This window comes from Ovis aries, chromosome 2, assembly GCF_016772045.2.
Source record: "Ovis aries strain OAR_USU_Benz2616 breed Rambouillet chromosome 2, ARS-UI_Ramb_v3.0, whole genome shotgun sequence".
Taxonomy (NCBI): domain Eukaryota; kingdom Metazoa; phylum Chordata; class Mammalia; order Artiodactyla; family Bovidae; genus Ovis; species Ovis aries.
In genome coordinates this window covers 21548699-21575673 of record NC_056055.1, presented here as the reverse complement: position 1 = coordinate 21575673, position 26975 = coordinate 21548699, and the positions used below count along the sequence as shown (strand labels likewise).

General features: G+C 40.7%; 1 protein-coding gene across 3 annotated transcripts; it reads left to right on the top strand.

The window, feature by feature from the left end:
- Positions 1–9: 9 nt before the first annotated feature.
- Positions 10–26975, top strand: RNF20 (ring finger protein 20). 3 transcript variants are annotated; one of them, XM_042242951.2, is made up of 20 exons: positions 10–128; positions 1206–1352; positions 6590–6757; positions 6877–7024; positions 7177–7359; positions 10176–10294; positions 14795–14941; positions 15121–15198; positions 15636–15755; positions 16888–17067; positions 17953–18088; positions 18407–18528; positions 18653–19023; positions 20264–20381; positions 20963–21112; positions 23438–23650; positions 24203–24328; positions 24487–24627; positions 25327–25428; positions 25739–26975. In XM_042242951.2, the coding sequence occupies exons 2-20, from the start codon at positions 1224–1226 to the stop codon at positions 25913–25915; spliced, it is 2928 nt and encodes a 975-aa protein (XP_042098885.1). In that variant the 5' UTR covers positions 10–128; positions 1206–1223; the 3' UTR covers positions 25916–26975. The 3 variants fall into 3 exon arrangements, with proteins under 3 accessions (XP_042098885.1, XP_004004092.2, XP_011970294.2); XM_004004043.5 differs by having other exon boundaries at positions 1198–1352; XM_012114904.4 differs by lacking the exon at positions 10–128 and adding an exon at positions 4083–4157 and having other exon boundaries at positions 1239–1352.

Below are 26975 nucleotides of genomic sequence, written 5' to 3'. Positions count from 1 at the left end.
CCGCCTCCCGGAAGCTTCGCTGGATCTTCACTTGTGGGTTAGGGGTGAGAGGTGGGAGGGCTACGCGGACCTTGGTGAATAACTGCCCCGCGTTCCACTCCCCGGCGGCGCAAGTTGGAAGAACTCAGGTTAGATCTCGGCCAAGGGCGGGACGGGACTCAGCGGGCAACGGGTATCCCCACCCTCTTCCGCTCCAAGGCCTCCCTCTCCCGGGCCTGTAATTGGCCTCTCCGAAGGCTGGGGTCCTTGGCCCCTCTGGAGTCGGATTGAGGCCATTGTCCTCCTCCTCTCTCTCCAGGCGAGGTCCCACTCAGGTTGCTGCCACCGATATCCTTCTCCTGGAGCTTCAGTTGGAAGCGGAGTTGTGTGTCGTCTCGGTGATGGCAGGGCTGATACCTTCAGTAGCAAAGTGCTTTAGCATCTATTCCGCTTCTTTTGAGCTCCGAAACCTTGGGAGGCGAGTAGGGCAGAGACAGTATGTGGTCACTTGCATTGTGCATATCAAAAATTCCTTTCCAAGGCAGCACGGCTCTCTAAGAGTTAGTACTGGGATTCACACGCAGATCTAGCTTCTCTAGGGTGACACAAATTCGTGGGGAGAGCGTTTAGAAATAGGGAAACTGCAAATATAAAAAGGAGAGTTAGCATTGCTGAGTGCATGCTTCGTGTTCGGCCTTATGCTAAAGTCTTTCTGTACTTATTCATTCCTTATGAGGAGCATAGGAAGCATATACTGTTGTTATTTCTGCTTTAGGAAATTGAGGCTCAGAGATGATATATGGCTTGTTCAGTGTTAATAAAGTAGACATCTCCCAGGTCTCTTCCAGCTCTCTGATTCTCCCAACACTGTATAATTAACTGATTTTCTGTATTTCTAAATTAAACTATACTTTCAGATGTTGGCATTTCAGGAAATGAGATGCCTGAAAATTTTCTAAGTTTCTTCATCCTTTGCCTGTTATCTTGTATTTTAGTAGCATCCTATTTAGAACTTTGTAGTTCTGTAAATTCAGCTGCGACTCTTACTTCACAATTTACTTTTCTCTTTCCAAGAGGAACCTGAGGATCAGGTTGCTAAGTGTGAAATTAATGGACCCGGGTTAAAGGATTGACAGGAAAAGTTGCTAGTTTTTACATCATAGATCGACTCTAGTTGCTCTCCTTGCCTATCTTACCTAAGATTTTTTTTCTCTCCAGGAAAACAGTTATCATCTTGTGCCACGATGTCAGGAATTGGAAATAAAAGAGCAGCTGGAGAGCCTGGCACATCTGTGCCTCCAGAGAAGAAGACAGCTGTTGAAGATTCAGGGACCACAGTGGAAACAATTAAACTTGGGGGTGTCTCTTCAACGGTATGTGGAAATAATGCTATGAGAGTGTGCTTTTCTTCTGTCAGTTGCAACCTAGAAGTAATAATTATGGAAGCCTTTTGGAGTAAGGGAAGTTGATTTGAAAAGAAGAGGGAGATAAAACAGCCAAAAGTAGATGAAATGATGTGTTGCTCATTTCTGAAAAAGAAATATAATGACACTTGATCTTTGTTTTTAAAAGTATATTCATATTCTTTGAAGAGTCTGGTGCCAGATTCAGCATTGATTGTAGTTATTTAGCAGTGGGAAGCTATACACTGATTTTTCATTCATTGGGAACTAAGGGGCCAGGTACTAAGAGGCAGTGTAGCAAAATCAATCATTGAGAGAGTGCCTTCTTATTTCCTTGTCTGTAAAATGTAATCATAGTATCTACCTCATTGGGGTTTTGAGAGGAGGAAATGAAAGGGTTCCTGTTAAGGAACGTTACTTTTTAACATGGTAAGTACTCAGTATATGTGCTCTATTAATAGTTTTTATTGGGCCAGATATTGTGTCTATAATGGTGAGTAAAATAGATATCTTCCTTATTGTTATGGAGTTGTCAATTTTTTTAGACAATTATACACCAAAAACTTATAGCAATGTTATATGTCCATTAGACACCATAATAAACTCACTGTAATAGGTAAGGAGTCTGTATTTTGGAACTTAACCATAGGGATATGGTGTAAAAATGCTTTACATTTGTATAGCCTACAAAACCATATCTACTTTTTGAAATTGAGGATCAGAGAGTAATAGGAACATTCAAGAGTAAATTATTGATGAAGCATTGTTTCTGGGTTTGCTGTCTGGGATTCATCAGCCTCCTGTTGCCAGCAGGTGATTTTGTCCTGGCACTGTCTCACATCATGCATCCGAGGGACATTTTTTCATTCAATAAACATAAATATTTGTTGAGCATCTGTTATTTGCCAGACACTGTGCTTTATACTAAGGACAGCTCCTGGACTTCAGTTTGTAGGTTGGCACTGAGAAAAGAACAGACTGTTATGATAGAGTGAAAAATGGGCTCTTCCCAGAGATAACTACATATGTGAAGGGATGCACAAAACACGCATCCCAGTTTGGACTTTATCCAGAAGGCAGTAAGGAGCCACTGGAAGGTTTTAAGCAGGGAAGTAACATGCTCTGACTTAGGTTTTGAAAAAAGATTGTAAGGGAGCTAAGTTTATAAGAAGGAGTTCAGTTAACAAAATTGTTCCCTCATTCCTTGTCTTTCTCCTCCCTCCTATTCTTCCTCTCTAAGGGTGGGGAGCTGGGGCAGGTATCCACTGATCCTGCCCCAGCTGGTTGACAGTTGCCCTTGAAGGCAATAACTTCTCTTCTGCACTTCAAGGTTTCTGTGGTAAACCAGCTGAGATTGTGGAACAAAAAACTTTGAGACTGCATGGTATGCTTCAAGTGGGAACACTGGTGGTGTGACTGGAGCTGTCCACCAGAGCTGTGCTGAAGTCTGGCATAGGATGAAAAAGTGTCTGCTATATGTAGAAGACTGTTGCAATAATCTTGATGAAGGATCACAGTGGCTCAGGCCATTGTGAAGATAGTGTCAACAAGATTTGTTCGTGGATTGGATGAAGGGTATGAAAGAAAGGAGGCAAGATGAGCCCAGGATTTTAGAAGTATGGAGTTTTCACAAGCTGAGCTAGGGAGGTGTATGAAAGGAGCAGATTTGGGGGAGCTGTGGGGGAGCAGTCATAAGTTTGATATTGGACTAAAAGTCTGAAGTATTTATTAGACCTATGAGTGGACAGGTAGTTGGATGAGGTGATCTGCAGCCTGTGGAGAGGTCTCGGCTAAAGCTGAACATTTCTGAAGCATTGTAGGTGGAATTTAAATCCATGAGACTATAGGCTTTCCTGTAAGGGACAAGCATAGATAAAGAAGTCTGAGAACCGGGCCCTGGAGCAGCAACACTTCATGTCAAGGAGATGAGAAGAGGCTGACCAAAGAGGGGCCGCTGAGGTAGGAGGAGAAGAGGGAGGGCGGGATCCCAGAGGCCAAAGGGAGAAAGAGTTTCAAGGAGGAGTTGATCAGGGGCTCCTGATGGGTTGAGAAAGCGGAGGACTGAGACTTTAGATTAGTAATAGAAATTACACTGGAGACTCGACAAGCACCGCATTGGTGGAATGGTGGCAACGGCAGCCTGATTACAGTGAGCTTAAGAGAATGTGTGAGGAGAAAATTAGGGGAAAGAGGTAGAGATGTTGCTTTGGAGGAGTGTTGATGTAAAGTAGAACCAGGAAAATGGGGCCTCAGCCCAAGGGAAATCGGGGGTTGAGGGAAGTTTTTGTTTTTTGTGTTTTTAAAGTAGGAAATATGGCATTTTTATTTATTGGTGGAATGATTTGATAGGATAAATTTGATCCTGGAGGAGAGCATGGCTGCCTATTCCAGTATTCCTGCCTGGAGAATCCCCATGGACAGAGGAGCCTGGTGGGCTACAGTTCATGGGATCACAAAGAGTCGAACACAACTGAGCAACTAAGCATAAACTTGATGATGTAGGAGAGAGAGAAAGCAGTTACTGGGTCTGTTCTCTCTCTTCAACAGAAGAGAGAATGTAATATAACACACAAGGCAGGGATGGCGCCTTAACTAGGAGAGGAACACAAGGGATGTGGGTTCAAATATAAGTAGGTCAGTAGTTGGGCTTGTGGGTAATAGATGTGGACATGTTTTCTGATTGCTTCTATTTTTTTTCAGTGAAATCAGAAGCAAGACTCATCTGAGAGTGAGGATGGGGGAGAAAGTTTTGGAGGTGTGAAGAGACAGGAGAAGGTACGAAGTAGTCATCTTGAAGAGAGAATGGACTAGAGAGATGGGGTAGAGTTGCTGGACAGCACTGAGAACCCACTTGAGTTTAAACTAAGGCCAGTCAGCATGGTGCTTTATTTATTTATTTATTTTGTTAGTCACATTCAGCTTCATGGATATAGGTGGAGAATTGGACACTACCAAGGTTGGGGTTTTTAGCAGGCACATATAGAATAAGGGAGGAGAAGGTTATAAAACAGTGTGACTAGTCACGGAATTTAAGTTTGATTAAGAAGGAAGCAAGGGAGCAAGAGGAGTGAAGGACATAGGTTTAGGATGAAGGTGTAGGACCATTGGAGTGTAGATCCTGGAGTTGCTGAAGAGTGGATGGAGTCAGAAACCTAGAGAGAGTGAGCTACAAAATTGTGGAGAATGAGGTGTTGGAAATTGAGTTTATAGAGAACATCCAAGTATAGCTAAGTCTAAGACTAAGACTAATTGGGAGTTTGGTGGCCGAGGGAGCTAAAGGACAAGATCATTGGAGGAGAGGAGGTCAGGTTACCGGATCTGAGATTTAAGAAAGATCATCTATATGGGAATTGAAATTAGTAAGAAGTACAACATGAGTAGGATTGGAGAGAGTGATGACATGTCAGGTGCTAAATCTTCAGGAAATGTGGAGAAGTGACGTGGGCATTTGTAGATTGAGTGCAGCAAGGCAGGGTGGTGGGTGGTCCAGACCAGTGGCATGATCTGCAAAGCTAGGAGGTTTTAGGGAGCAAATAGATAGTGGCTTAGAAGTGGCAGTGGAGAATAAGGAGGACACCTGCCTGTCTCCAGGCCCAGGGCTTCAAAGGGTATGGGAGAGAAACAACCACCACTGGAAAAGCCTGTAGGGAAACAATGTTCTCATCCAGGTTTCAGGTGGAGTAAGAAGGGGAAGGTGATATTCAGCAAAGTTAAAGATGTCATTTATTAATAGTATTCGTAAGCTGGTACAGTTGGGAAACTGTTGACTGTTTTGGTGTATCAAGAATGTTTAATCAAATGGAAGCAAGAAAATTAAAGGGAAACAAGAAATTGGTGGTCTAATAAATGATTCTTACTTTAAAATAGTCATTAATTTCTAGGTAAAGTAAAAGCGTGATCCTTTCAACATGCTATTTCTTTGCCTGAGGTTCTTCTTACCTACTCGCTACCCCCTGAACCCCCATCAGCTTTTCCTCAGAGGGAGGTTAAAGGTTCTGAGAGGGGTACACTGTTACTGATGGAGTGACATTTTTGCAGAAACAAAAGAGAGCCTGATCCTGAGCACAAGTTGAGGTTTTAGAGTATGGGCATAGGTTGGCAAACTGTGTGAATGGATCTAGGAGATGGGGAATTGAAGAACTTTCCATCTGATAGCTTCTATTTTCTCTTTAAAATAGGAAGCAAAGTCATCTGCTTAGTGTGATTTGAGAGCAGATAGGGTTTCGTAGTTTGACTCTGCTTCGATGTAGAATAGGAGCTAGTTCACTTGTTAAAGAAAGAAACATTTCTGGACAAATGATGAAATCTGTTCAGGTTAGAACTCACTTTATAAAGGTGCCAGTCTCTCTAGTTAAATGACCTTATCTAGAAGTCTCATCATACTGGGTGTAGGAATGGAGGAGTCCAATATGTGGATTGATTCAGACTGGGGTTTGTGTGCAGAAATAGAATAAAAAGATTAAAGGTCGAGAACTTGAGGAGCCCAGTAAGCTGGAGTGTGAAGGAATATACAATAGGGTATAGTCAAGGTATGGAAGATAGTGGAGACAGAGGAGAAAGGAGAAAACTCAGTATTTTGGAGATCCAGATGAAGCCTAATATGTTAGGATAAGATCATGAGGTATCCAGGAAGATATCAGGGAATGGAAGATTCAGGGAATGGGAAGTTGGAATTTAAGATTTCAGATGTGGTACAGTTCCAGATATGACAGAAATCTAGGCTGTGGCTTTTGAAATGTCTGGCACAGTGATGGAGGTAGTCATTGAAGTTAAGGAATTCAAAATGCCAACAGTATAGATGCTAGAGGATTAGATGGCTCGTGCACTTGTGGACATGTCCAAATGTATATTGAAATCACTAGATGTAGTGACAGGGACTGGGATACAGAAGAACTTGGTTGACAAAGTCTTGGATGAATGAAGAGCAGTCCTTAGGAGACAGATGACTGATTGGGGTAGAGGGTGACCTGGCTGGATGGTGGAGCCTCCTGGTAGCAGTATTCTGTATGTGTACATGTGACTAGCACAGTGAGCTGAGGTCAAGATTCTAGTGTATTTGTGTATGTCATTTTTTCCTCCAATCGTAACAGACATGTATTTATTTCTTCTGCTGTTACTTCTTATCCACTTATTAGCCCTTGTTGAGTTTAACAGCTGATATGTTTAATTTCTTTATGGAGATTAATAAGATTGGTTTCCTGGGGCAGGAGGAGTTAGACATTCGAACACTGCAAACCAAAAATCGCAAACTGGCAGAAATGCTGGATCAACGGCAGGCCATCGAAGATGAACTCCGTGAACACATTGAAAAACTGGAACGAAGACAGGCCACTGATGATGCCTCACTATTGATTGTCAACCGGTACTGGAGTCAGGTAGTAGCTTGTTAATTTACTCCGGTTTTGGTTTGAGCATTGTAGTTCTCCTTAGCCTTCTCTTTATTTCCAAAGTTGCTTCCTTTTGTATCTTCATAACTGTACCCCCTCTGCTCTAGTTTGATGAAAACATCCGTATCATCCTTAAGCGTTATGATCTGGAGCAAGGTTTGGGAGACCTACTCACAGAGAGAAAAGCCCTTGTTGTGCCCGAGCCAGAACCAGACTCTGATAGCAATCAAGAACGGAAAGATGACCGGGAGAGAGGTGAGTGTTCGTGACAAGTTTACCGCTGCATGCTTTCTGGGTGTTCGAAGTAGGGCTTCGCTTTGAGGCTCTCCATCTGAGGGGAAAAAGTAGATTTTGATATTTGCAGCTTTATAATTTTAGGGGCTTCTTTTTTCCCCCTGTGTCCTCAGGGGAAGGGCAAGAGCCAGCTTTCTCTTTCCTTGCTACTTTGGCCAGCAGTTCCAGTGAAGAGATGGAATCTCAGCTGCAGGAGCGCGTGGAGTCCTCCCGCCGAGCAGTGTCCCAGATTGTGACCGTCTATGATAAACTGCAAGAAAAGGTGGAGCTCTTATCACGGAAGCTGAACAGTGGAGGTGAGGCAAAACCCGAGAGACGGGGAGCAGAGGGGGAGGAATAGGAACTCACCTTTGTGTGTGAGTTTGTAGTTTTCAAACTTACACATTATTATTATTTTCAAACTTATATCTTTACTTTTAATTAAACGTCTTAAAGTCAGTTTTAATCTGTTCTTGTTTTTTTTTTTTTTTTCTGTTATCTCTTGTTATTTTCAAACAAAGTTGGCTCAGGTTTTAGAATTGTTAGATCTCAATGTTTAAAAAGGTAAAACAAGATACATGAATGGAAAAATGTCTATTTGAAATAAAACTTCTATTTTATGTTACTATTCAGGGTTAATGCAGAAGCTTACATTTGTATAATGTAGTTAAGTACTTGAGTAGCTAGGTTGCATCTTATTAAATGTCCTTTAAATAATAATCATGGTCTAGTTGTAATATTTTAATTTCTCTGATTATCATTAAGATGTTTAACCTTTCATTTCTGAGAGAGATATTTCAAATATAATGGAGGTTGAATCACTGGCTGGGAAAAATAAGAATTTTCTTACTCTGTAATTTTGTTTTTAAAGATACTTAGGCCAAGTTAATTAATAGAATTAGAAGGAGAGGCATATTAAGGACTTGGTAAAATTTTGTGGTCAAAAGTTTTTTTGTTTTTCTAATAGTGTGTTTGTGTGTTTCTGTATTTTATTATTTATAATGGATACTTGTTTTAAGATATGCAAATCAGAAGTCACAAAAGTCCTCCCATCTTACTTTTCCAGAGATAGCCATTGTAAATAGTATTCTTTGTGTCCTCCCAGACTTTTGTGCTCATATGTTATATATACCTGGTGTGTTCCCAGCTATGCCTCTTGGTGCCTTACTCTTTGTTTCTCCATTTTCTTGCCTGGTTTCTGGTGTCTAGTTGGAGCTTATATAATGGTGAATGAATGGCTATAAATCTCCCCTGTCATCTAATGTAAGCTGAGTTGTATGTTACTTCTTTCTCCCTTAGCTCTGCTTGAATAGTTAGGAGGTATTGTTAAACAATATGCACATGGATATCAGACAGCATGACATATGCAGAGGCTGGGTCATTGATAAACTTGATTTTATAAATGAATATCAAGAAAGGAATTACTATGTTTAAAAAGGAACTGAAAAGAGTAGTGGATTAAATGGTACTTTAAAATTATGCCTTTTGATGGCATGCATTTTAAGGTAGAGGTCAAGGTAAAAAGTAAAAACATTCAGTACAAGTTACAAACTGCTAAGCTGCTATTATTTATAACATGAAAGATGGTTGCCATTGATTAGCTGAATGTTCTAATAGACAAAGATGTGTGAAGTGTGAATTGTAGCATCAACTCTAACTTTTGGCCATTCATTTTCCCCTCATGTTTATTTGGCGCTTGATTCAATAGAATTGCATTTATCAGCTTGTTTATTAAGTCCCTAAATGTTTATTGAGCTCTTATTATATTCCGGGCCCTGTTCTCAATATCTTAGGATATTAAGAGGACTAAAATTCAGCCCCAAGTTCTTACCTTAGGTTTTGAATCAGAATCACTCTTGAGAGTTTTTGGCACATACTGTTTTTTGGCCCTGCCCATGTGTATTCTTATTTAGCAGGTATAGGAAGAGTCCTAGGTAAGTATCTAATTTTGAAGGTTCTCCAGGTGATGCTGACAGGTAATCTTGGTTGAAAACCATGAAAACCACCACATGACTGACCTGTGTAACATTTCTAAGAGTGATGCCAGTTTTACTTCCTGATAACTGTCTCTAGGGTCAGTATATCACCTGAGAGTATCAGGTCAGTATCACCTGAGAGGATTTCAGCTATAGTATTTATGACTCTAATTTTAAACATACTAATTTGGTATGTTAAGTTCTATAGGTGTACTTCCTTATTTGTAAATAACACTATACATTTCAATTCTTGAGCCTCCAGAGTACATCTAGCATAGTATTCCAGAATGTGATAAGTAATCCTGTGCTCTTGTCTTTATTCTTCGTGATTTTATAGATGCCCATTTGAACAGTGAAATTGCTGCTTTCTGCTGTGCCCTTCCCTTCTCTGCCAATAGGGAGAGGCTTCATGTTGCTATTAGTGAATACTAGGAATTTGTGATCGGAGAAGGTGATGGCACCCCACTCCAGTACTCTTGCCTGGAAAATCCCATGGACTGAGGAGCCTGGTAGGCTGCAGTCCATGGGGTCACTAAGAGTGGAACACGACTGCGTGACTTCACTTTCACTTTTCACTTTCATGCATTGGAGAAGGAAATGGCAACCCACTCCAGTGTTCTTGCCTGGAGAATCCCAGGGACGGTGGGCTGCTGTCTATGAGGTCACACAGTGTTGGACATGACTGAAGCGATTTAGCAGCAGCAGCAGCAGGAATTTGTGATAGCCTTAGAAAACAGAATTTTACTACTATTAAGTCTGAGACTGATTAGAGATACTCTGTCTTGTCTACAAGTCTAAAATGCAGTTTTGGGGGGTGACCGTTCCTTATCTGAATAAAGTTATAGGACCCCCTCCATTTTTTTTCACAAGGCATTTTGGTTTCATAGAAAGGGATGGGCGTTAGGTGACCTTGCCTCTGTCTACCTCTGCAGAAGCACAAGGTTGACTGATTTTCTTAAGCAAGGGCTTTAATAAGGACTAAGCCCTCTAAGCAAGCCTGGGTACTTAATCTGTCATGGGAAGATCTTAAAAGCCAGCTATTTCTTGAAGTTTCCAGGAAAGTGAAGGGAGCTCGCATATGAATACTTTGGCGGGATAGACAGTGGTAAAATGTGACACCTTAGCTGCTCAACTAAAGTACAGTTCTTCTCCCTCAGACAATCTGATGGTGGAGGAAGCAGTGCAGGAGCTGAATTCCTTCCTTGCACAAGAGAACACGAGGCTCCAAGAACTGACAGACCTCCTTCAGGAGAAGCATTGCACCATGTCTCAGGAGGTACCTGACCGGAAAGCAGGTGGCAGTTTCCAGTGGGCTGTGCCAGGCATTGACTCAGAGTACTGAGTGCTTTAAAGGTCACCTTACTCTGGAAAGTTGCTTTGGTATTTTGAAGGGCAGGTTAAAGCAACCAGCTCTGAGAAATCAAAACCTGAGGAAAGGTTTAAGGGAAGGAAGGAATCGAATGTTTCTCCTTGACTTTGTTTAAATAGACATTATAGGATTTTAGTTTTTAGGAAGAGTTGCCATCATGAAGTTTTGCAAAACAACACACCAAACCCTCAAATATTAAATTCGTCCAAAAGACCATGTACAATGTTACTGAGGAATGGGTTGGTAGAAATTTACCTGAGAAAGAAACAGTAAGAAATACTGTATTTATGATGATCTATGAACTTGAGAAATGTGGGGTTTTAGTCCAAACTTGGACACACATAGTGCCATAAGCAAACTGTGTCAAGATTTGGGTGTTTATTTATGTAAAATGACTGAGACAAAGTGGTGATAAGCCTTGTGCTGAAATTTGACCTACCTTAGTTGGGCCACCCAACTCTTATGCTTATAAATTAATAGTTACCATGTATTTAGTGCCTGGCACTTAAGTGCTTTATGAGTGTTATCTCCCATGGTCAAATAGCTCTCATCTTATGGCTAAGGAAGCACTTTCAGAGAAATAGGTGACTGGTCTGAGGGCATACAGCCAGAAAGTGATTGGACTATGGTTCAGATGTCGGTCTGTTTAACTTTAAAGCCCATGTTATTCATTATACCCTGTTTCTGAAACTCCAGTGCCAAGGTACACGATGGGCTGGTTGCATGGGGATCACCTGGGAAGTTTAATAATACTTCTCATCAGCCTTCAAAGGGGTTGTAGTATCAGTTCAGTTCAGTCACTCAGTCATGTCCGACTCTTTGCGACCCCATGAATCGCAGCACGCCAGGCCTCCCTGTCCATCACCAACTCCCGGAGTTCACTCAGACACATCCATCGAGTCAGTGATGCCATCCAGCCATCTCATCCTGTGTCGTCCCCTTCTCCTGCCCCCAGTCCTTCCCAGCATCAGAGTCTTTTCCAATGAGTCAACTCTTCACATGAAGTGGCCAAAGTACTGGAGCTTCAGCTTTAGCATCTTTTCTTCCAAAGAAATCCCCGGGTTGATCTCCTTCAGAATGGACTGGTTGGATCTCCTTGCAGTCCAAGGGACTCTCAAGAGTCTTCTCCAACACCACAGTTCAAAAGCATCAATTCTTCAGCCCTCAGCCTTCTTCACAGTCCAACTCTCACGTCCATACGTGACCACTGGAAAAACCATAGCCTTGACTAGACAGACCTTTGTTGGCAAAGTAATGTCTCTGCTTTTCAAAATGCTATCTAGGTTGGTCATAACTTTTCTTCCAAGGAATAAGCGTCTTTTAATTTCATGGCTGCAGTCACCATCTGCAGTGATTTTGGAGCCCCCAAAAATAAAGTCTGACACTGTTTCCACTGTTTCCCATCTATTTCCCATGAAGTGATGGGACCAGATGCCATGATCTTAGTTTTCTGAATGTTGAGCTTTAAGCCATCTTTTTGACTCTCCACTTTCCCTTTCATCAAGAGGCTTTTTAGCTCCTCTTCACTTTCTGCCATAAGTGTGGTGTCATCTGCATATCTGAAGTTATTGATATTTCTCCCAGCAATTTTGATTCCAGCTTGTGCTTCTTCCAGCCCAGCGTTTCTCATGATGTACTCTGCATATAAGTTAAATAAGCAGGGTGACAATATACAGCCTTGACATACTCCTTTTCCTATTTGGAACCAGTCTGTTCTAACTGTTGCTTCCTGACCTGCATACAGGTTTCTCAAGAGGCAGGTCAGGTGGTCTGGTATTCCCATCTCTTTCAGAATTTTTCACAGTTTATTGTGATCCACACAGTCACAAGCTTTGGCATAGTCAATAAAGCAGAAATAGATGTTTTTCTGGAACTCTCTTGCTTTTTCAATGATCCAGCGGATGTTGGCAATTTGATCTCTGGTTCCTCTGCCTTTTCTAAAACCAGCTTGAACATTTGGAAGTTCACAGTTCACATATTGCTGAAGCCTGGCTTGGAGAATTTTGAGCATTACTTTACTAGCATGTGAGATGAGTACAATTGTGCGGTAGTTTAAGCATTCTTTGGCATTGCCTTTCTTTGGAATTGGAATGAAAACTGACCTTTTCCAGTCCTGTGGCCACTGCTGAGTTTTCCAAATTTGCTGGCATATTGAGTGCAGCCCTTTCATAGCATCATCTTTCAGGATTTGAAATAGCTCCACTGGAATTCCATCACCTCCACTAGCTTTGTTCGTAGTGATGCTTTCTAAGGCCCACTTGACTTCACATTCCAGGATGTCTGGCTCTAGGTGAGTGATCACACCATCATGATTATCTTGGTCGTGAAGCTCTTTTTTGTACAGTTCTTCTGTGTATTCTTGCCACCTCTTCTTAATATCGTCTGCTTCTGTTAGGTCCATACCATTTCTGTCCTTTATCAAGCCCATCTTTGCTTGAAATGTTCCCTTGGTATCTCTGATTTTCTTGAAGAGATCTCCAGTCTCTCCCATTCTGTTGTTTGCCTCTATTTCTTTGCATTGATCACTGAGGAAGGCTGTCTTATCTCTTCTTGCTATTCTCTGGAACTCTGCATTCAGATGCTTATATCTTTCCTTTTCTCCTTTGCTTTTCGCTTCTCTTCTTTTCACAGCTATTTGTAAGGCCTCCTCAGACAGCCATTTTACTTTTTTGCATTTCTTTTCCATGGGGATGGTCTTGATCCCTGTCTCCTGTACAATGTCACGAACCTCAGTCCATAGTTTATCAGACACTCTATCTATCAGATCTAGGGCCTCAAATCTATTTCTCATTTCCACTGTATAATCATAAGGGATTTGATTTAGGTCATACCTGAATGGTCTAGTGGTTTTCCCTACTTTCTTCAATTTAAGTCTGAATTTGGCAATAAGGAGTTCATGATCTGAGCCACAGTCAGCTCCTGGTCTTGTTTTTGTTGAGTGTACAGAGCTTCTCCATCTTTGGCTGCAAAGAATATAATCCATCTGATTTTAGTGTTGACCTTCTGATGATGTCCATGTGTAGAGTCTTTTCTTGTGTTGTTGAAAGAGGGTGTTTGCTATGACCAATCTATTTTCTTGGCAAAACCCTATTATTCTTTGCCCTCCTTCATTCCATATTCCAAGGCCAAATTTGCCTGTTACTCCAGGTGTTTCTTGACTTCCTACTTTTGCATTCCAGTCCCCTATAATGAAAAGGATATCTTTTTTGGGTGTGAGTTCTAAAAGGTCTTGGTTGTAGTATAGTGGTGGTTATAAAGAAATTGGATTGTAGTAAAAAAAGACAATAGTATAACTTTCATGTTTTAAGGTATAAACTAGGTGCTGCCAGGATGAGAAGGTCTTCCTTGACCAGCCCTTCCCTAACCTTAGCAATACTAAGCTGGAGAGGCACAGTGCTTTGCTCAGCTGACCTCTTGTCCATGATGGCTCTCATGGCTGGTTGTTGATATAGCCTGTCAGCTAAGAACTCTCCTCAGTCGCCCACTGGAGTGTTGCCTCCCCATCATGGCTGTTTCAGGGTAGTTGGACTTCTTATGTGGCAATTGGCTTCTCCTTAGAGGAAGAGAATTAGTGTTTCCAGAATACCAGGCGGAATCTGCATGGCCTTTCAGACATCTTGAAGTTATATAGCACATTTCCACTGGGTCACCAAAGTTGACCCAGATTCAACAAGTAGGGACATTGACCTCACCTGCTGTTGGGAGGACCGTCAAAGAATTTTGGAACCATATTTTAAAACTAACACAAGGATATGCATAGATTGATGTGAAAGGTGTGAGTTTGGTGATGAGAGTATTAAACAGCACTAGCTATGTATAGCTCCTGAATAAGCAGAGAACAACATAGATTTTTGTATCTTTATAGCATCTAATTCTAGATTGCCCTGGGGTCAGCTTGAAAAAGGGAATGGAAGTTTTCCTTTCATTCTCTTTGGATTGTCATTTGTGGGAATGTGGGGAGGGAAGGTTGAAGGTAAAGATAACTGTCTTTTCTAAATAAATCTTTGAGTTTTTATCTCCTAAAATATTTTTCTGGTAAAATGAAGGATGTTCTCTTTTACCTCTTAAAAAACACGTATTTTCTGATGGGCTTGTGGTCTGTATAGGGAAATGGTGCTTCTCAGAGGTAGAAAAATTACTAAATATTAGGTAGTCTTTTCCTTGTGAGAGTTCTTAGAGACTTCTACAGTTTTCTTGATTGTGACTAATCCAGAACTGTTGCAAGAACCTGTGATTTCAGTTTTATGCTCATATGTTGGAAAGAAAGGGAAGTATCTATTACTTAAATGTTTTCTATAATGATACAGTAAATGGTTAATTCTGTGGGATTTGGGATTTAAGGCATTCCTTTTCTAACTTGGTCTTATTTTCGGTATATTTTTCTGAACACCTGTCTTTGGGATGTAGTTTTCCAAGTTGCAGAGTAAAGTGGAGACAGCTGAGTCACGAGTGTCTGTCCTGGAGTCCATGATCGATGACCTGCAGTGGGATATCGACAAAATTCGAAAGCGGGAACAGCGACTTAACCGACACTTAGCAGAAGTCTTAGAACGGGCAAGTGCTGTTTTATTCATAGTTTGAAGACTGGAATCATTTTAAGGAGTCTACTCAGAAGGGATGGGCTTGGATAATATCAATAGTACTTGAGGACAAACAGGCTTCTTTGAAAGTACTTTGCTTATCAGACTGAAATTCTAGGGTCTCTCACTAAAGAATCTTTGTCTTCTCCATAGGTAAATTCAAAAGGTTATAAAGTGTATGGTGCAGGGAGCAGTCTCTATGGTGGCACAATCACCATCAACGCCCGGAAGGTAAAATCAGCGATGCCCTCAGAATGTGTTTTTTTGACCTGGTGTCAGGTATTGCCTTAGGCTTTCCTGCTGTCTCAGTGGTGGGCAATCCACCTGCAATGCAGGAGATGTGGGTTTGATCCCCGGGTAGGGAAGATTCCCTGGAGAAGGAAGTGGCAACCCACTCCAGCATTCTTGCTTGGGAAATGCTTTGGACACAGGAACCTAGCAAGCTATGCTATAGTCCAAAGGGGTTGAAAAAGTCAGACACTACTTAGCATCTCAACAACAGCAGCAGCAGCAGGTGTTATTAGTTAGGTACTTAGGATTGTGTTCACAAGTAACAGTGTGGGTTTTTACTAGAAGAGTGGATCAGTGGAGATGGAAGCTTAGGAATGGGAATGATTTAGAAATTCCTTTTCTTTAGTCTCATTTTGCTATTTCCTCCTTTTCTCCAGTTTGAGGAAATGAATGCGGAGCTTGAGGAGAACAAAGAGTTGGCTCAGAACCGTCACTGTGAGCTGGAGAAACTTCGGCAAGACTTCGAGGAGGTCACTTCACAAAATGAAAAACTGAAGGTAGGAGACACAGCTCTGAGGGGCAGTAAAATAAAACTTCTTGCTGATAACCTCACATTTATGAAGTGTAACATAGAGCATCATAATTTATGAGGGAAGAGAAAAATAGAAGTTTTGTTGCTGTATCTATCTATTCAATTATTTAGTTACTTAATATTTATATCCTGCCTTGTTCTGAAAAGGATTTAAAGCAGCCTTCAAAGGTACATTGACTAAATCAAAGTGCTCTAATGTAGGACCTTGGAGAAAAATGAGGAGTAGGGTAAACTAGGGTGATGATCCAAAATGGATTTTTTTAAATGGGGCTTGTATACAAGTCATATGCAAGAAGCTTATATGTACTTTCTTCTGGCCACTCCCATGTCAGTTCTGCCAGATTGTACCACAGGATTCAGCCCTGCAGTTTCTAACTACCAAAACAGAGAAGGAATTGTGGTCAGTAATTCTGACCACAGGATCAGATGGTCAGTTGATTTTCACACCTGCCCATTAGAATTTTCTCCCATGGTTCTTGGGTGGAAGAAAATGGATTCCTAGTCTTCCCACCACTCTTTCAGTCGCAACCACTTGTCTTTTATAATTTGATACATTTCTAAGTAGTTATATACATAAAGATGTTTGAACTGAAAAAATGAAAAACGGAACACAAACAGCCCGAGTTGAATCTGTTGAAGTGTTAGAATAATTTAACAGTTGCTTAGAAGAAGTATAAGTATTTTTGATACAATATCAAAAGTATTTTTCTCTGTGACTGTCTACAAAGAGAACAGATTAGAGACCAGTGTCCTCAACTATCTTCTTAAAACAGATATCCTGGCAAATTTCATAGTGCTCTTCCCTGTCCCTAGACCTGACTGATTTCACAGATCTCTTCTAGTGTCCTTGGACACATGGTGTACACCATGTATCAGTTAAAACAGTCCTCAGGTGGAAGAATGCAGGCACCAGGTACTACCTCTTGGAGGATCTAAATTGATTTGGGGTAGATTCTATGTAACCAGAGGAATAGGCAGATGTATTTCACAAAGTTTGCCTCAGATGCACAGGACATCAGAGAGTTTAAGAGTTTTGTTTCCCTGGCTAGCATCCTAGATTCTGCTTCTGACTTTTCTTTCCTTCGGGCACTCCTAAGGTGGAATTACGGAGTGCGGTGGAGGAAGTGGTCAAGGAGACTCCAGAATATCGCTGCATGCAGTCACAGTTCTCCGTGCTGTACAATGAGAGTCTACAGTTGAAAGCACACTTGGATGAGGCTCGGACCCTGCTTCATGGCACCAGGGGAACCCACCAACGTCAGGTTGAGCTCATTGAGGTAACAGCCTAGCTTTTCCTTCTGTGTATAAGCTTTCTCCCTCATAAATGTTATAATTTTACTCTTTTTTGCTCAGTTAATTTTTTATTCATTCAGCGAACATTTATAGAGTGGCTGTAGGTCTTTACTCTGGTAGATGGTGGCTATCCTGCTGTCAGGGATCATACCGTCACGTGGGGAGAGTAGTATCCAGTAGAATGCAGTGTGGTGCAATGGAGCATGTCCAAAACAGGAGTGATAAAGGAGTGACAGCAGTGATAAAGGAGCATCTGATTAGACTGTGGACCTGCCCTGATTCCACTTGCCAAAGTGGAGTGTGACTCTTAAGGATAAATACAGGCTTACTGGTAGATAGAAAAAGGAGAAAGGTTTTAAAAAAAATAGTTCAGTGTGGCTGAAGTCTTATGTGCGTGGGGGAGAATGGTGTATAGAAGCTGCATGGCTATGTAAACAATTTTTCTTTAAGGCAGAAACTTTCATTTATGTGTTCACTTCTGCATTTTCCTTAGCCTTTAAGTTTATGTTTCTGGTAGTTGGTCGTTTACTCTATGTCTGCCAAGTGAATTTAATATATCTTACTTGACTATTGATATACTGTTTAATTCTTTAGTTCTCCAACTAAATTGTAATACTCTCAAAGTTAGGAGCCATTTCCTGTATTTCTTGAGTCTCCTGCCAGTTCTCAAATCAGTATTGTGCAGCTCTCTGGTACTCACTAAGTGTTGATTGAATGTATTGATTAAATTGGAATGAATCCCTCTCTTCTTGATATTTTCTTTTTTTCTTCTTAGACCCTTACAGGTCAAATTTAGGAAACGTAGTCCTAGAACATGGTGACATTGCCTCATTTTGATAAGAATGTTTGGTTCCTTTTTCTGTGTGTAGCGAGATGAGGTTAGTCTTCATAAGAAGCTGAGGACGGAAGTGATCCAGCTGGAGGATACACTGGCCCAGGTCCGCAAGGAGTATGAGATGCTGAGGATAGAATTCGAGCAGACCCTTGCTGCCAATGAACAAGCAGGTACCGTTACTCCGGCTCCACCCTGCGGCTCTGCTGCACATGCCTTCCTTGAAAGACAGCGTGGTCACCAGGATTTTTAGTACTAACTGGAGCTCAGGAGTCCTAAAGAACTTGAATTCTGCATTCATTTTGGTGTTCAGACTGGGTGCTTGTGTTTTAACTCAAGTTGGTCAGCTTTGTTTCCGTCTTCCGAGAAGGAATCTTCCCTTTGACAATTCTTCCTGTTTCTTGGAAGTCCCTCATGTGTTCTGCGCTTTCTTTCCTCGTGCCTTTGTCCTTGTCCCAGTTCTCCCTAACTTTGCTGTTGCTGTATTTAAGGCCCCATAAACCGGGAGATGCGCCACCTCATCAGTAGCCTCCAGAATCACAACCACCAGCTGAAAGGGGAGGTCCTAAGGTATAAGCGGAAACTGAGAGAAGCCCAGTCTGACCTGAACAAGGTAGTAATCAGGAGGAGCAGGATAAGTATTATTTACAGCTAAGTCTGCAAAGCTGTCTTGGGGTGAGGAGAACAATGTGGTCACCATAAGTGTGTGTGCTGCTTCCCTTCCTCTGCCCTCCCAGACCCGGCTGCGCAGTGGCAGTGCCCTCCTGCAGTCTCAGTCCAGTACTGAGGACCCTAAGGACGAGCCTGCGGAGCCAAAACAGGATCCTGAGGACTTAGCCGCCCAGTCTGCTGCATCAAAGGCATCTCAGGAGGAGGTCAACGAAATTAAGTCCAAACGCGATGAGGAAGAGCGAGAACGAGAAAGGAGGGAGAAAGAGAGGGAGCGAGAAAGAGAGCGGGAGAAGGAGAAGGAGCGAGAACGAGAGAAGCAGAAACTAAAAGAGTCGGAAAAAGAGAGAGAGTCTGCTAAGGATAAAGAGAAAGGGAAACATGATGATGGAAGGAAAAAGGAAGCGGAAATTATCAAACAGTTGAAGATTGAACTCAAGTAAGAGCAATGTTTTTAGAGTAACTGTTTCTGACTCTAAAGTGAAGGTTAGGACGTTGTACTTGAATGATGGCATGGCTTATCAATAATTGTAATATTTTCATTGTAACTAAGTGTACAGTTAATGTGATCTCAGTTCTTGATCAAGTGGACAACTTCAATGGCCTGCATGGCTGTTGTATTGTCCGGTTCAGTGATCAGGTCTCAGTAAACTCTGTTGTTGTAGCCTTATTCCTCATGAATCAAATTAAGGAAAAGGATGCCACAATTGAGATAAATACTCATGAGAATTGTTGGACATTAACTACTGCTGTTTACTAGATTTGGGCAAGTTGTTGGCATTCATTATAATTTAAATTATAATAGGTGGAATATGTATGGCTATAACTTGAACAGCATTGATCTCTTTGCCTGATGGTGAAGTAATTTGTGTATATATCAGATCATTTAAAGAGGTTTCTAGGAAGTTTACTGCTGCAGTCAGTGAAACAGTAAGACAGACCTCTGAGTCAAGAAACACTGCCATAACCTCGCATATCACCCCCCCCCCCCCCCCCACCGCTTCCTCCTGCACAACCAGGAACTTTGCTGGTAGAACTGGTTCCTTCTTGCTCTGCATTGGTCATAGTTGAGTCTTTATTGATGTTTGGATTGGAGGGACTACTGTCTTCAAAACGTTCAAAAAGGACTTAAGAGGTTTGAAAGTTTAGTAAGATAAAGTTTTAGTCTTTAACTGATGATTAATCACTCAACTGTCAAATCTAGGATTAGTGGTATATTTTAAACTGAATTTTCTCCTTTTTTTCTTTTTTCCTCTTGCTGTCTTTGAGGCAGAGTTGTTGTTTTTGTTGGTTTTCTCAAGTGTGGTATCAGAATCATCTGAGTGATTTACTTGAAGTACATTCTTGGACCGCATCCCAGACTGCAGAATCTCAGTTTCTAAGAGTGGGTCCCCAGAACTTTGCCTGTTTAAGAAGTGCCACAAGTGCTTATCTTATAACTTTATGGTGATGAATTCAGTCTGAAGAGAGAAATGATTCCTTTATACAGCTTACTTTTCTATACTTTCTGAGTGTGTCCAGAAGTCTCTTAATAGTCTTTGCAAAAGTTTTATCTTTTAGATGTGTTGTATAAAGTGTAAAATAGAACTGTTTAAGATAATTCGCTCAATTCAAAATTCCCTTGATCTGATGCCCTTTGTTTTCTCATTATACCGTTCCTCTCCACCACCTCATCCTAGGAAAGCACAGGAGAGCCAAAAGGAGATGAAACTGTTGCTGGATATGTACCGCTCTGCCCCAAAGGAGCAGAGAGACAAGGTTCAGCTGATGGCAGCAGAGAAGAAGTCTAAGGCAGAGGTAACCTGGTCTGACGTTAACTGTCATTCTGATCGAAATCTTCATTTGTGGGATTTTCCTTTACAATTCTGAAGGTTGTAGTTTCTTGATCTTTAAAGTTAGTGTTTAAAACTTTGCAGCATTTTCTTCCCTTTAGAAGACCATCTAAAATAGAGATTTCCAGATTTTCCATCAGACAGTTATGGGGAATAGGAGTAGCCTTTTCAAACTTTTTGCTCCCCTATTTGCCATATGAATCATGGTAATACTGACTTTCTTCTTCTGATTACTTTTGGAAAGAATGCCTTATGCTTTAAAAATTTGGGAGCCTAGAAAAAAAGGGTGAAATTACTATTTTAAAGGAAAATACATCTGCAGTTCTCCAGAATGCTGCTTATAGAAGCATGTGATATTGGAATGGAGTGGTGATAAAGCAGGGCTGTGATGTAATGCACTGATGTATCATTTGCCTCCTTTCACAGTTCTGTAAAGGTTCTTTTGGTGTTTCTGGGCCCTCTATTTGTGCACAGATTTAATTGATTTTTGAAATTGTGTGACAGCTTTTTTGTTTTTCTTTTTGTGTGATTCCTTTCCTCCTATAGTTGGAAGATTTAAGACAAAGACTCAAGGATCTGGAGGATAAGGAGAAAAAAGAGAATAAAAAAATGGCTGATGAAGATGCCTTAAGGAAGATCCGGGCAGTAGAGGAGCAGATAGAATACCTCCAGAAGAAGCTGGCCATGGCCAAGCAGGTGGGCGTACTTTCTTTATTTAATGAGCTTTTTAAAGTAAGTTTTGCTTTTTAAGTAAGTAATTGACAGTGAAATTTATCCTGTCATTCCAGTTTGGTTTTTTTTTTTTTTGGTTAATATTTTTTTCCTCTTATGTATTTGCTTGTTTGTTTTTACATTGAAGTCTCTCATCATTCAGTTACTTTGTTTGGTGTATTTGAGAAGAAGGAAATTTACTCTTATTATCACATGGATAGCCAGTTGTTCAGAAACTGTTTATTGAGGAATCTGTCCTTTTTTTGCTGATCTGGAATCAGGGGATGTAATGAATATATACAATTTTATACACATTATGGTTATGTGAAACTAAGAAATACATGTTCCCCCAATAGTTTACAAATAAATAACTCATATGTTAACTGTGGTAGTTTCTGAGTCACAGCACTTAGAGACTTGTCGCCTTCTCAAAGGAACGTGTATTTCTTTATTTTTAAGTCCCAGTGAATTTACTAACATACCAAAAATGGATAGAAAAATCATACATCTGCATAAATAGACTGAAGTACACATAGGTGTTTAATATGTGTGAAAAAAAGAGTTTTAACTCGGCAGAATAAAGGAAGACAATTAAATGTGGTAGGGCAAAAACATAATGGAAAACATATTGGAAAGACAGTGGACATATATTTCAACACTACATATTCTAGGATAACTCCCAAATGGAACATATATGTATGTTATATAAATGTATATATATAAACATATATATATGTTATATATTGTGCTAAAGAAATCTATAAAAGAGCCAGAAGAAAACAGATAAGTTTTTTTTTAAATTTGATGTGGAGAAGACCTTTTTAACTATTAATAAAAGCTTAAAAAAATGAAAGAGTGATAATTTTGACTTATGGAAAAAAATCACAGAAAACTTCTGCTTGGCGGCAAAGCCAAAGGATAAATGACAAACAGGAAAAATATTTCTAACACTTCACAAAAAGGCTTATCTTTTTAATATACAAAAAATTTCCCCAAAAATGATAGGGAAGGAAACTGAAAAACCCAATAGAATAGGCATAGGATATGAATGGGGCTTCCCTGGTGGCTCAGCAGTAAAGTACTTGCCTGGTAATGCAGGAGATGTGGGGTTGATCCCTGGGTTGGGAAGATTCCCTGCAGAAGGAAATGGCCACCTACTCCAGTATTCTTGCCTGGGAAATCCTGTGGACAGAGGAGCCTGATGCTTATAGTCAGACACAACTTAGCAACTAAACAATAACAACAACAAAGATATGAATAATTCACAGAAAAATAAATGGCTCGTAAATGTATGAAAAGATGCTCATAATTTATAATAAGATAAATGTAGACTAAAACTGTTTTTGTATACTGCTCTGCTTCTATCAGATTGTTATGAAACTTAGATGTTTTCAGTATGTTGGAAAGTTTGTAGATTACAGTTAGTATTATAATTGTGGAAAAGTATGAGAAAATATGAGATTGTATGGTGGAAATTTTCTTACCCAACTCCTACTTGATCAGTTTGCTAGGTAACAGTTTGTATAATTTTTGTCTGCCTCAGCTCACTTCAAATACAGATGAACTAGTGAGTATCAGGCTAATAATCAGTGCCAGTGGTTTCAGATAACAAGGCTTCTACTGTATTCCTCAGTTCAGTTCAGTTGCTCAGTTGTGTCCGACTCTTTGTGACCCCGTGAACTGCAGCACGCCAGGCCTCCGTGTTCATCACCAGCTCTTGCAGTTTACCGAAACTCATGTCCATTGAGTCGGTCATGCCATCCAACCATCTTATCCTCTGTCGTCCCCTTCTCCTCCTGCCCTCAATCTTTCCCAGCATCAGAGTCATTTCAAATGAGTCAGCTTTTCACATCAGTTGGCCAAAGTATTGGAGTTTCAGCTTCAGCATTAGTCCTTCCAGTGCACACCCAGGACTGATCTCCTTTAGGATGGACTCCTTTGGATCTCCTTGCAGTCCAAGGGACTCTCAAGAGTCTTCTCCAACACCAAAGCTCAAAAGCATCAATTCTTTTGCGCTCAGCTTTCTTTATAGTCCAACTCTCACCATCCATACATGACTACTGGAAAACCATAGCCTTGACTAGACGGACCTTTGTTGACAAAGTAATGTCTCTGCTTTTTAGTATGCTGTCTAGGTTGGTCTGTATTCCTAGGGCTAATCTAGTGACTAAGAACTAAGCTTCTTAAAAACTGCCTCTCCCTGTCACTTGATTATTTCCAGATTAATAGTCAGCACGTTTAATTTCCTGTGTGCACATCTTTGGAGTTAGAAGATTTTATTAAAATGAAGGTTCCTCTTTCTTATTTTAGGAAGAAGAAGCTCTCCTCTCTGAGATGGACGTCACAGGCCAGGCCTTTGAAGATATGCAGGAGCAAAATATCCGTTTGATGCAGCAGCTGAGGGAGAAGGATGATGCAAACTTCAAGCTCATGTCAGAGCGTATCAAGTCCAATCAGATCCATAAGCTGCTGAAAGAAGAGAAGGAGGAACTGGCAGACCAAGTTTTGACTCTGAAGACTCAGGTAACTAGAATGAAGAAAGCTTTCCAGAATCCTGTTGAAATAGAGCATTTTTTACGTGAAAATACATGTAAAAGTATGATGATTGTGGTACTTTCTATATAGTAGGGAAAAAAACCCTAAAAGCTAATGTATATGATTAGGGTATTGGTAAATAAATTATACATTCATACAGAGGAGTACAATGAGCTGTTTAAACAAATGTGAATCTGCCAATATAGAAAATTGTCTAAAATATATCACTAAGGGATTCATTTGTTTATGCATTTTGTGTTAAAAATGTGTATGTCTTTTGTGCGTGTGCTGTGTATCTTAAAAACTTCTGGACAGCTGCATGAAAAATGGTAAGAGTGGCTATGTGATTACCTCTGACTGTTAGGATGAGAAATTGCCATAGTCTTGCGTGTAATTCAAAGGGTTCATGGATAGAATTAGTATTAGCTCGAGATTTTAAAGAGTTTCTTTTATGGACCTGTGGATTAACAGAGCTTGGTCAGTTTTTTTTCTCTCTCTCTCCTTCCCGTTTGTGTTAAAATGCTCCTTTCTTTTTCTGAGGTTGATGCCCAGTTACAGGTAGTGAGGAAACTGGAGGAGAAGGAGCACCTGTTGCAGAGCAACATCGGCACAGGGGAGAAGGAGCTGGGCCTTAGGACCCAGGCCTTGGAGATGAATAAACGCAAGGTACGATGGTTTACTCCAGGGTCTAATGTGATGGTTAGTCCTCGGACCAACAAATAAGTATGACACTGGTGAAATTGCAGGTTCGCTTTATTCCTTGGGCTTGGGTTCATATTTTTTCTCACTCTAATAAGAGGATGTTACTTATACATCCCTCATAGGCAATGGAGGCAGCCCAGCTTGCAGATGACCTCAAAGCACAGTTGGAGATGGCTCAGAAGAAGCTACATGATTTTCAGGATGAGATTGTAGAGAACAGTGTCACCAAAGAAAAAGATATGTTCAATTTCAAACGGGCCCAGGTCAGTTGTTTTTTTTTCCCTTTTTGCCTTTTAGCGGTTTTCTGGACTCTGAAGAGACTTGTTTTTAAGAGTCACTGATCTGTTGTATGTAATTTCCTACTTAACTCCTTGAGTGACAAGACAGGGTCTGTTTTCTTCACTGAAAATTATCCCTGAAAGCCTATCATGGTGCCTACCATGTAATGGGTGTGGAGTCAGTACTTACTTTTTTAAATGAATGAGTTAGTGAAATCGTAAAGAATCATCAGTAAAAAAATTTAGAGTGTTTTAAAGTTCTACAGTTTTTCTGTTTTTTGCGTATCTCCTGTTTCTTAGGATGTCTTAGCTGTAAATCTATAAATTTCAATGCAGTCTATCTTCTGCTTAAAATTAATTGCCTTCAAATAAAGTGGCCTATCAAGTTTTCATCATCTTCCTTTTTAAAAAAAATTTAATCACTCCAAACTTTGACTGGATTTTCACAGAACTGAATTGAATACACTTAGATACAACTGAAGTTTGGTGATAGGATTATGGTTGCTTGCTCCGAAACTAAAGAAAATAGTTTGTCATTTGTCATTCTCTACATTCTTAGAAGATAATTAGACATGAAAGGACAGAAAGTCCTTTCTTTCTACAGCAGAAGTTCAAGTTGGAGCCTTTAATTTTTCTCACAAATGGCAGGTCTGAGGGAGTAACAGTTATGCTCTCCCATCACAGGAAGACATCTCTAGACTTCGAAGGAAGCTGGAGACCACGAAGAAACCAGACAATGTACCCAAATGTGATGAGATTCTGATGGAGGAGATTAAGGACTACAAGGTTAGAAAAACTGCTTCAGTGATGTGTGTGTGTGTCTGTGTGTGTGTGTGTGTCTGTGTATGTATGTGTGTCTGTGTCTGTGTGTGTGTGTGTGTGTGTGTGTGTAGGCCTACTAACAAATTAGAAGAATAAATACTGACCTTCTTTACGTGAAAGTAACCAGACAATGGTTTATCCTGGTAGTGGGGTGGGGGGTGGTGCTATTATTATCTTAGTGCTCTGTGGAGTTTCTTACTGTTTGCTTTTTCATGAGCCATTTGGGTCATAAACCTTTATGGTTGCTCTGACTCAGATTCCTTTTTTTTCCTAGGCACGCCTGACCTGTCCATGTTGCAACATGCGTAAAAAGGATGCTGTCCTTACCAAGTGTTTTCACGTTTTCTGCTTTGAGTGTGTGAAGACCCGCTATGATACCCGCCAGCGCAAATGTCCCAAGTGTAACGCTGCCTTTGGTGCCAACGATTTCCATCGCATCTACATAGGTTGATCCAAGCCAGGAGAAGAGGGGCAGGCTCCGCAGGCACTTAGTCATTAACCACCGAGCTGCTACCTCCCCTCGCCTTGACTGTCATCCACAGGGCAGTGCTTCTGTCAACTCCCTATCCTTCACAGACTGTGTCCAGGTTCTCCTCGCTAATACTTCGATGACTTTGGCCGGGGGAAAGGATTGGTAATGCCAGTCTTGGGTTTTAGAATGAATTAGAAACAAACAACTTTTGTCTTCCCCACCTGCTTTATTTCCTATTTTTAGACTTTTCAACCTCTTCTTCAGGCTCCCTGTGTAACCTTGGATTGTCCATTCCTCCTGAAGAAGTCAAATTGGTGTTTTTGACACCAAGAAAGAAACAAGGAAGAGTGGAGACATGTGGCTGCTTGCAGTGGGTGGTGATCTTTTAGAAATAAGCTATCTGCAGGTCTGAGCAGTACTCGATCTGGACAGTAAACTTCTTGTAAACTTAGATTATAAAATGGTATCATCATGCTCCTTATTCCTGTTTGAAGCCTTAATGAAATTTATGTCCAGGATGAGTCAGCGCATCTCCCAGCTGAGTTCACTAGCTGAGTAATTTGTTAAGATCAGCTGGCTTCCTTGTTACAGTTATTTAAATTTTGGATGTTCTGCTCATCAGTGTCTTTAAATTTCTTGAGGCCAGAATGATTTCAAATACTATAGCCCCCTTTCATCTTATAATGAAATCAAGATGGGAGAGGCTGGGGCACAGGACTGAAATAGTGAAGAGATCCAGTGGGTATTCTGGGAACTTGATGCAGAGAGGCCTTGGTGAGCTATGAATTACTCTCATCTGCCTCTCCACAGGTGTGGTTGTGACTGTTTTCAGAAGATTCTATGTAATATTTCTGTAGGACTTTATACTCCTGCACAAGCTTCAATTAAAGCAGGATTCAGTTTGCTTTTGTGTTCATGTTTTCCTTTGAAATTTTTATATTTGTCATTATTAGTTGATTTTATACCTACTGTTTTAGAATTAAATTCTTTAGAACAGAAATAATCAACTGAGATTAAAAGACTAGCTGTGTTTAAACTA

Coding starts and splice junctions, on each gene's coding strand:
- RNF20 (XM_042242951.2), top strand. CDS start 1,224: ATGTCAGGAATTGGAAATAAAAGAGCAGCTGGAGAGCCTGGCACATCT. Junction 7,360..10,175: donor ACGGAAGCTGAACAGTGGAG/GTGAGGCAAAAC, acceptor CTTCTCCCTCAG/ACAATCTGATGGTGGAGGAA. Junction 18,529..18,652: donor CCCAGTCTGACCTGAACAAG/GTAGTAATCAGG, acceptor CTGCCCTCCCAG/ACCCGGCTGCGCAGTGGCAG.